Source organism: Vigna unguiculata, chromosome 4, assembly GCF_004118075.2.
Source record: "Vigna unguiculata cultivar IT97K-499-35 chromosome 4, ASM411807v1, whole genome shotgun sequence".
Classification (NCBI taxonomy): Eukaryota; Viridiplantae; Streptophyta; class Magnoliopsida; order Fabales; family Fabaceae; genus Vigna; species Vigna unguiculata.
The window spans coordinates 16,789,419-16,799,373 of record NC_040282.1 but is presented as its reverse complement, the minus strand read 5'-3'; the positions used below and the strand labels follow the sequence as shown (position 1 = coordinate 16,799,373).

The 9,955-nt window shown below is 44.4% G+C and overlaps 1 protein-coding gene across 1 annotated transcript; it reads left to right on the top strand.

Moving 5' to 3' along the window:
* Nucleotides 1–7,688: 7,688 nt before the first annotated feature.
* On the top strand, nt 7,689–9,179 carry LOC114180548. Its single transcript, XM_028066858.1, has 2 exons — nt 7,689–8,372; nt 8,532–9,179. Exons 1-2 carry the CDS (start codon nt 7,689–7,691, stop codon nt 9,177–9,179), a joined length of 1,332 nt encoding a protein of 443 aa, XP_027922659.1.
* Nucleotides 9,180–9,955: the final 776 nt, after the last annotated feature.

The following is a 9,955-nucleotide window of genomic DNA, read 5'->3' as shown; positions in this document are numbered from 1 at the left end:
GGGAAAGAAAACTCCCTGAATGATGGTGAAACAGTAATGGGGTCAAGCAGGGAAGTCTCCTCCACAACAGTATCCACCAAGGCAGGTTTGTTGAGGAATGGCTTCAAACAATGCCCATTCACTTTGAAGCTCTTATTTGTGGACTGGCTTTTGATTTCAATTGCACCATAAGGATAAACATTAGTGACAACAAAAGGACCAATCCACTTTGATTGCAACTTACCCCCCATGAGTCCAAGTTTGGAGTTATATAGTAAAACTTGTTGACCAACAACAAACTCCTTTCTAGCTATGGAGCTATCATGGAATCTCTTGGTCTTCTCCTTGTAGAACATAGAGTTCTGATATGCCTCCAAACAGATCTCGTCTAACTCGTTCAACTGCAACTTCCTTTCCTCCTCAGCTTGATCAAGAGAGAAGTTACATGATTTGGCAGCCTAATAGGCTCGGTGCTCTATCTCCACTGGAAGGTGGCATGGCTTACCAAAGACAACCCGATAAGGAGACATCCCTATAGGTGCCTTGTAAGTAGTCCTGTGAGCCCATAGAGCGTCCTCAAGTCTATTCCTCCAATCCTTCCTATTGGGCTGCACAATCTTCTCCAAGATCCTCTTGATTTCTCTGTTTGAGATCTAGGCTTGCCCATTGGTTTGGCGGTGATATGGTGTAGAAAGTTTGTGCATAACCCCGTACTTTTGAAGCAAAACCCCCATGGATCTGTTGCAAAAATGGGTGCCCTGGTCACTAACAATAGCTTGAGGAACTCCAAACTTGCAAAATATGTGAGACCTAACAAAGTCCACAACAATTCGAGCATCATTAGTTCTAGTGGCTTTAGCTTCCACCCATTTTGAAACATAATCAATAGCAAGCAAGATGTAAGTGAAACCAAAAGAGACAGGGAAAGGGCCCATGAAATCTATACCCCAAACATCAAATACCTCACAAAATAGCATGGGTTGTTGAGGCATCTATTGTCTCCAAGAAATGGCTCCTCCTACTCGTTGGCATTCCTCACATGTGCTACACATCCTCCACGCATCTTCGAAAATGGTGGGCCAATAAAATCCGCAATCTAGCACCTTGCAAGCAGTCCTCTGTGTACCAACGTGACCACCAGATGCAGATGAATGACGAAATTTGAGGACCGAGTCAATTTCATAGTCCGGAATGCATCTCGTGGTAACTTGATCACTGCACATTTTCCACAGATAGGGGTCATCCCAAATGTAATACCTAACATCGCTCTTGAGTTTATCACATTGAGCTCTGGATGCTAGGGGAGGAAAAACAAAAGCAGAAAGATAATTAACAATGTTAGCAAACCAAGGTGAAGAAGAAGTAGAGAGTGTCAACAAACTTTCATCAGGAAAGTCATCCCGGATCGATGAAGCATCATCAATAGACCTCTCAATCCTGCTTAGGTGGTCTGCAACCAGGTTTTATGCTCCGCTCCTATCACGGATCTCCAAATCGAATTCTTGGAGCCAGAGCATCCATCTTATCAGCCGAGGTTTTGATTTTGCCTTCTTCAACAGGTACTTAAGAGCTGCATGGTCAGTAAACACAACAACAGGAGACCAAGCAGATAAGATCGAAACTTTTCAAGTGCAAAAACTACCGCAAGGAGCTCGTTTTCTGTTGTTGTGTAGTTTGCTTGGGCAGCATCTAATGTCCTTGAGGCGTAGTAGATTACCCTCGGCTGCTTATCAATCCTTTGAGCCAGAACAACCCCTAATGCATAGTTGGATGCATCACACATAATCTCAAATGGGGCTGTCCAATCGGGCGCCTGAATGATTGGAGTTGTGGTCAGGGCCTTCTTGAGGCAATCAAAAACCTCTTTGCATCTTTCATCAAAGATGAAGTCAACATCCTTTTGCAGTAGGTTGGACAGTGGGAGGGCCTTCTTGCTGAAATCCTGAATGAAGCGCCTATAAAACCCTGCATGGCCAAGAAAAGAATGAACCTTTCACACAAAAGAGGGGTAAGGCAATTGTGAAATAATCGAAATCTTGGCAGGGTCAACTTCAATGCCCTTTCTTGAAATTATGTGCCCCAATACTATGCCTTGTTCTACCATGAAATGGCATTTCTCAAAATTGAGAACAAGGTTAGATTGGATGCACCTTTTTAAAACTTTGTCCAAACTATCCAAACATGCATCAAATGAGGACCCATATACAGTAAAGTCGTCCATAAACACCTCTATGCATTTTTTCAAGAAAATCACTAAAAATGCTAAGCATGCACCGCTGGAATGTGCCAGGGGCATTGCATAGGCCAAACGGCATCAACCTATAGGCAAAAGTGCCAAAGGGGCAGATGAATGTGGTTTTCTCTTGGTCCTCAGGTGCAATGTGAATTTGAAAATAACCAGAAAACCCATAAAAAAAGCAATAGTGGGACTTACCTGCCAAGCGCTCAAGCATTTGATCAATAAAAGGCAAGGGGAAGTGGTCTTTTCTGGTTTCTTGATTTAGCCTTTTGTAGTCAATGCAAACTCTCCAACTGTTTTGCACTCTTGTGGGAATCAACTCCTCTTTTTCATTCTTGACTATAGTGAGGCATGTCTTCTTTGGAACAACATGGATGGGGCTGACCCACTGACTGTCAGAAATGGGGTAGATGATCCCAGCTTGTAGAAGCTTGGTCATCTCCTTCTTTACAACATCCGAGATGACATGGTTGAGTCGCCTCTGTAGCTGTCTCACTGGCTTTGCTCCATCTTCCAACAATATCCTGTGCATGCATGTTGATGGGCTAATACCAGGGATGTCATCCAATGTCCATTCAATATCCTTATTATGCTTTTTAAGAACGTGCAACAACCTTTGCTCTTGTTCAACAATGACGGAGGTGGAAATGATGACAGGCAGTTTGTCCTCCTCCTCTAAGTAGACATACTTAAGGTTGTCTGGCAGTGGTTTCAACTCTGGAGTACTGGATGCTGGCTGAATATCAGGAACTAGAGGGGAGGGAGAAATGGGTTCCACAGCCTGTACTTGAGCATAACAATCAGATGCATATGTACTTCCTGCAACACGGTTAGTGCAACCTGATTGTATAACATCAAAGTCAATAGGTACAACATCTAGAGAGTCAAACTCAGTAGATTCAACATTATCCACATCATATTAAGCATCATCAGAATCAAAATTAAAATCAAAATCAAGAACATCATTGCATGCAAATTCAGACAACTCAGACATAGATGAATGTTTTAATGCATGCAAAGAATGGAAATCAGAAATCAATCCATCAAGAGCATCATCAATAATATCCATGTGAAAAATAGAGTGATCCTGAGAAGGATGTTTCATGGCATCCAGAATGTTAAATCGTACAACAATATCATCAAACTCCATGGACAAACTACCTGCAAGGACATCAATTTTGGACTTCTCAAGAATTTGAGGAACAGATTTACCTATCAATGCTGACACATTTTTGCCCATGCTGATCTTTTCGTTTCCCTTTAGCCTCCTCTTGTGCGTGCATAGCTCCTTCAAGAACTTTGCATATCTGGAATCTGTTTAATGGCATCCAATAGAGGTATGTTCACCTCCACCTTCCTGAATGTTTCTAAGATCTCCTTGTCAACCTCTTCCATCTTTTTGCTTGGAATGGCTCTTGGAGGGAAAAGAAGAGGTATGGAAGGTGCAGCAGTAGAGGTGGAAGGCGTACAAGTCACACCAGATGTGGAAGGACCAGCTGTATGAGCATCACGCTTTCTATGAAGTGTGGCAGGGTCGACTTCCTTTGAAGGTGTAGGCTCGGGAGTGGGAACTTCAATGTTCTTCCCAGATCTCAATGTAATGGCACTCACATTCCTCAGATTTTCCACCATCTGTGATGGAAGCTTGTCAGAATTCTGAGCCTGTGCCTGGTTTAGCTGAGTGGCCATCTGCCCCATTTGATTTGTCAAACTCTGGATTGAGGCCCTAGTCTTTTGCTGGAATTGCATATTTTGAAGGGTCATCATCTTGACTAACTCCTCCAATGAAGTAGAAGAAGAAGGTGTAGGTGCTGCAGCAGGAGCTGGTGTAGGTACAGGTGGAACAGGAGCAGGTTGTGGTGTAGGTGCAACTCTTGTTGTGGAGGTGGTTGCACATTTTGAAATTATTGGGGCTGCTAGTTACCCTAGTTTCCCCATCTCAAATTAGGGTGATTCCTCCATCCTGGATTATATCTATTTGTTGACAAATCATGGTTCTGTTGTTGATGTTGGGGCCTATTGTTGTTGAAAATATTTGTTGCATAGTCTTGAGGGGTATCCACTGGTGTAGAAGAAGAAGCAGCTGCTTGTTGTTGCAATGCTAAGCAAGAGTCTGTAAAATGATCAACAGATGTACAAAGGCCACAAACTCTTGCAGTTGGAGCTCTTTGATTGGAAGCAAGTTGGTTGACTAGTGTGGTAAGAGCATCAATCTTACTTTCCAACTTCTTCGTGTACTCGGCTGCTCATACATCATGAACACCTCTAACAACTATGGCATCACTCCTTATGCCAAATTGTTGAGAATTTGAAGCCATGTTCTCTAACAACTATGACTTTGATGGTGCTGCTGAAGAATTGGAAGGAGAAATACAAGAAGAAGATGGAGAAGAAGAAGAAGAAGAAGACGAAGAAGATGAAGACGACCAAGAAGAAGAATAAGAAGAAGAAGAAGATGATGATGATGATGATGATGATGATGATGATGATAACGACGACGAGTATGATGATCATGACAAAAATGAGGAGAAAGAGGATTGTAAGACTCGTAGAATTTAATTAATTAAATAACTAATTAATTAATAAATATGGGGGGGGGGTAATAATTATGACATTAAATTATGGTTGGTATGATGTGGAAAAGTGCTAGCTCATGTGGTTGAGAGCACTTTGATTATGTTAAAGGACTTGGGTTCGAGTCCTATGCATGATACTTTTTGTGTTATTATTATTATTTCAATCTATGAAAGCATGTTCTGTTATGATATGATGCTTGAATTGTGATGGTTAGCATGAAACATGATTGGTTGAAGTGGTTATGCACTTGAGTGGTAACAAATGGGTCATGGGTTCAAACCTTGGAAATTCTAAATGGAACTTATGCTTATTTTATTTTTGCTAATCGTGACTTTAGAGGGAAATGGGAAAGGTTAACAGAAACCATGGGAAGCAGTACGGCCAAGGGGGGGCTGCATTCACCATTCATGATGAGAGATGGATGGTTATTAAAAAGTAAATGAATTTAAATTCGTTTTAATGTTTTGGGTAACCTAAAGTACTAGTTTAAAAGGAAAAAGTTGGAGTTTAGGCAAGGTTTTGGCAAGGCTGAACTTAGACTCAGAAAAACAGAGACAAGGGTGAGTGAGAGGGTCTGACGTGAGGGAGTTGAAGGCAGAATTGAGAGAAACCAAGGTGGGCTATTGGTGATCAAGGGAGAGCTTCATCAATTGTTCAAATTTAAGCTAAGGATCCAGGTTAGGGGAGTTTGTCGCGATTATACTGTTGTTTGGTATGAATTCTGTGGAAATAATGTTTAAGATATGCATGCACTATGTTTATTTTGAGGTTCTGTTGAATTCTGGAAATTTTCCAGAAACCGCCTGGCGGGCTATACATAGCCGCCAGGCGGCTCATCCATTTCTGTGTATTTCGCTGTGTTTTTGGGTGCAGCGCCTGGCGGTGAATCCCTGTACCGCCAGGCGACTCATGGTCTGAGCTGTTCTGGGTGTTGTTGAATGAACCGCCTGGCGGGATTGGTTATGATCGCCAGGCGGCGCGGGTTGAATACTCGTTTTAAGCTTTTCTTGAGTGTTTGGCGTGAATTGTTCGGAAGGAAATGAAGGGGTGGGTCTTATGAGTGCATCTGGTGTAGAAGTGTTTTGATTTCGAGTGTAATTGACATGGAAATTCAATGGAACAGTGACCAAGCGTTTAGGGTTGAGCAATTGGGGTTTGATGTCGTGAGAGTGGTCAGTGATTGGAATGTTTAAATAATTTTAATAGATGTGGGTGTAGGTTGCGAGGAACACAATACATAAGAGAGATGGCACGAGAAATGATGGAAATTAATCTGGAATGAAAAGCAAGGGAGAGTGAGACTGCGAAGGTGTGGGAATTCTGGAAATTTTACCAGAAGTCTGATGCACCGCCTGGCGGCGGCACGGGACTAGCCGCCAGGCGCCAGTACAGTGACGTGGATACTAGTGGTTGTTCTGGTCTAAGAGTGTGTTTTAGGATAATTGGTGTTTGGTCCCTTGGTAAATCAATTTCTAGTGTATCTGTGAGGGGATAGAGAATAGAGATTTCACTACGGTAATGATATTTTCCCTCTTACTTTATAAGCGAACTTGGGAAGTGTATAAATTGGTCGAGATAATGGTAATAGGAAGCTTGGGAAGTATGTTAGGTCACGGGATATTCTAGTACTGTTAGAGCCTTAATAACATGCGTGTCAGTATGGAATTGGGGAAAATAAGAATGACACCCAACCATGGGTGAGTTCCTTGGCTTGTAATTATTTTATGGAGAGTTGTAGTAGAGAGGGAGAGTGGTAAAGTTTCATCTAAGTGAACAGTACCATGCACTGAGCTAGGAGTATAATGGATTGAGGATGGGTGTGAGGGCAAGATGCGAAGAGTATCCCTTTAGTTGTGGCTCGGAACGTATCCCTTGAGTTGTGGCTCGGGATAGGGGTTAAGCACGTGGTATTCCTTGAGTTGTGGTTCGAAATAACATCTCTTGAGTTGTGGCTCGGGATGGCGGATGAACACGAGGAACCCTTGAGTTGTGGCTCGGGTTGGCGAGTGTTGCTGGTGTGAGTGTGCTGGTTGTGGCCAGTACGGATGGGTCCAGACAGATTGCCCTCCTCAGTTGTTGGCTGACGAGTTTGGTAGTCTTGGGACGAATACGGACTATGTTCGTATATGGGAACTCTACCTGGCGTTGCGGTGTATGATCCGTAGCATGTTTTCCCACACGTGCTCTATCGGTTGTGGCCGATAGGTATGGCAGCAAGTCACCTTGAAGTAATCCTTAGACGTTGTAGAACACGAATAATCTGATTGGGGGTCAGATGGTAGAAATTAAAGAACTGGGCAATGTGATATGTTGATGTTATGTATGATATCTTGTGTTTATATGCTTATATTTCTACAACTTTATACATGTGATTTAATTGTTAAGCTCACCCTATCTGCATGTGTGTGGCGATGATCGTGTACGCGGTACACGGGAGCAGATGGTGATGCAGGTGGCTCTGGTGCAGCCTAGTCGTGGAGAGGGGATTGACTTGGGGAAACTCTTACGTTTATCTACTTGTTTTTGAAAACATTTGTAAACCCTGATGGGTGACTTTATAATATTGTGATTTTGGTTTTGTAATGGACGTTGTAAACTTTATCCGCTCATTTAATAATGTTTTAAATTTTCCCGCGTTTGGGAAAATAAAGTATTATTAAACACATTGTTTAATTATTTCATTAATTTATTTATAAATCAGTAATATCCTGACGGGATGTTACATTTGGTATCAGAGCAATGGTTTTCAAAATGATTTTGGGGTCTATGGGGAGTGAGCATATCGTGTTACATTGTGTGACTAATTTTCTGTGATTATTAGTTTATTTCTGGATATGAAATCCTAATACGGGCTGTGTGTGTGAACAGCTATAAAATGTGGCGCGCACGAGCTATGGCTAACCGGAGGAGGAGAAACACAGCTGGAGCTGATGACATAGCTCAGGCGATCCATCGTATGGTGGACGCGATGCAGCCCATAGCGGCGCCACCCAGAGCTGTAGTGGCACCTACCCGACCAGTATCGATGGAGGATTTCATGAAACACCGGCCGGCCAAGTTCTCTGGCAAGGCCACTCCTGATGAGGCAGATGCCTGGATGCGAGAATGCGAGAAGATCTGTAGAGTGCTGGGGTGCACGGATGAGCAGAGGCTGTTGTTTGTCACATTTCTTCTGGTGGCAAACGCAGAGTATTGGTGGCAGGGGATGCAGCAGTTGATGCAGACTCGTGAGGAGCAGGTGACTTGGACTGCCTTCAGGACGAGGTTCTTGGAGAAGTACTTTCCCGACAGTGCGAGGCACGAGAGGGAGGCAGAGTTCCTTACTCTTCAGCAGGGGACCATGACTGTGGCGGCATACATTGAGAGGTTCGAATATCTGGCGCGTTTCTACACTCCAGTAGTCACCGAGGAGTGGAGGTGTAAGAGGTTCGAGGGCGGATTAAAACATGAGATATGCCGCTTCATTGTGCCGCTTCGGATTAGAGAGTTTCCAATTTTGGTCGAGCAGGCCAAGACTGTGGAGCAGTTGGAGACCGGGTCGAGTAGTGGAGGGAAACAGCAGAGGACTACCCCAGATGTCAGACCACAGAGGAAACCTTATAGTAGACCGCTGACTACCTGGGGGAGGCTATAGTGTTATAACTGTGGCGGGGAACACTTGAGGAGGGATTGCACTAGACCGGCCAGCAGTACAGGTGGAGGCAGTAGCACTGGTAAGTGTTACGTATGTCAGCAGACAGGGCACTTTGCACGTCAGTATCCTAACAGAAGACCAGCTGGCGGTGTGCCAGCTAAGAGGCCAGTAGGAGACCGACCCAGAGCACCGGGGCGTGTGTTCGCCTTGACGACTACAGAGGCGAAACAGTCAGGTAACCTTTTGCAGTTTCTATGTTTGTTGTGTGACCACGAGGTAGTGGTGTTCTTCGACTCGGGAGCCACTCATTCGTTTGTGTCTAATGAATGTGTGAGGAGGCTCGGGCTCACGATGCGAGAGCTGGGGTGCGAGCTTTTAGTTGCGACGCCAGTGTCTGGAGAGGTATCCACCACTTCTATGTGCGTGGGGTGTCCTATGGAGGTGGCAGGCCGTAGGTTCAGGCTGAATCTCATATGCTTGCCGATGGAGGGTTTAGATGTGATTCTGGGCATGGATTGGTTGTTGAGTAACCATGTCGTCATTGATTGCGGGCAGCGCAAGATAGTGTTTCCTGATACGGTGGGGTTAGAACTTATCTCGTCTAATCAGGCGGTGAGGGAGATTGAGGCTGGAGCTACATGTTACATGATTGTGGCTCAGGCAGAGAAGATGAGCACGGCCGAGAAGATCAGCATGATCCCGGTAGTGGATGAATATGCAGATGTATTTCCGGATGAGATTCCAGAGTAACCGCCTAGCAGGGATGTAGATTTCTCCATTGATCTCATCCCTGGCGCTGGGCCAGTTTCTATGGCACCGTACAGAATGGCGCCTGCTGAGTTATCTGAGTTAAAGAAACAGATTGAGGATCTGCTTGAGAAGAAGTTCATCCGACCAAGTGCATCACCGTGGGGAGCACCAGTTCTGTTAGTGAAAAGGAAAGATGGTAGCTCCCGGTTGTGTGTTGATTACCTAGATCAGTTTGTAGTAGTCTTTATCGATGACATTCTGATCTACTCCGAGAGCAGGGAAGAACACGCAGAGCATCTGAGAGTAGTATTGGGGATTCTCAGAGAGCACCAGTTGTATGGGAAATTGTCGAAATGTGAATTCTGGTTGGAAGAGGTACAATTCCTAGGCCATGTGATCTCAGCCCAAGGAATAGCCATTGATCCGGCAAAGATAGAGACTGTGGTGAAGTGGGAGAGGCCCCAAATAGTTTCAGAGGTGCGGAGTTTTCTGGGTCTGGCAGGGTATTATCAACGGTTTGTGGAGGGTTTCTCCAAAATGGTGAGTCCTCTTACACAACTTACGAGAAAGGACCAGCCTTTCTCGTGGACAGACGAGTGTGAAGCTTGCTTCGAGGATATAAAGAGAAGACTGACCACCGCACCGATATTGGCAATCCCTGACACGACTAAAACATTTGAGGTGTATTGTGATGCCTCGTATCAGGGGTTAGGTTGTGTGCTGATGCAGGATAAACGGCCTGTAGCCTATGCATTGAGACAGTTGAAGGTGCATGA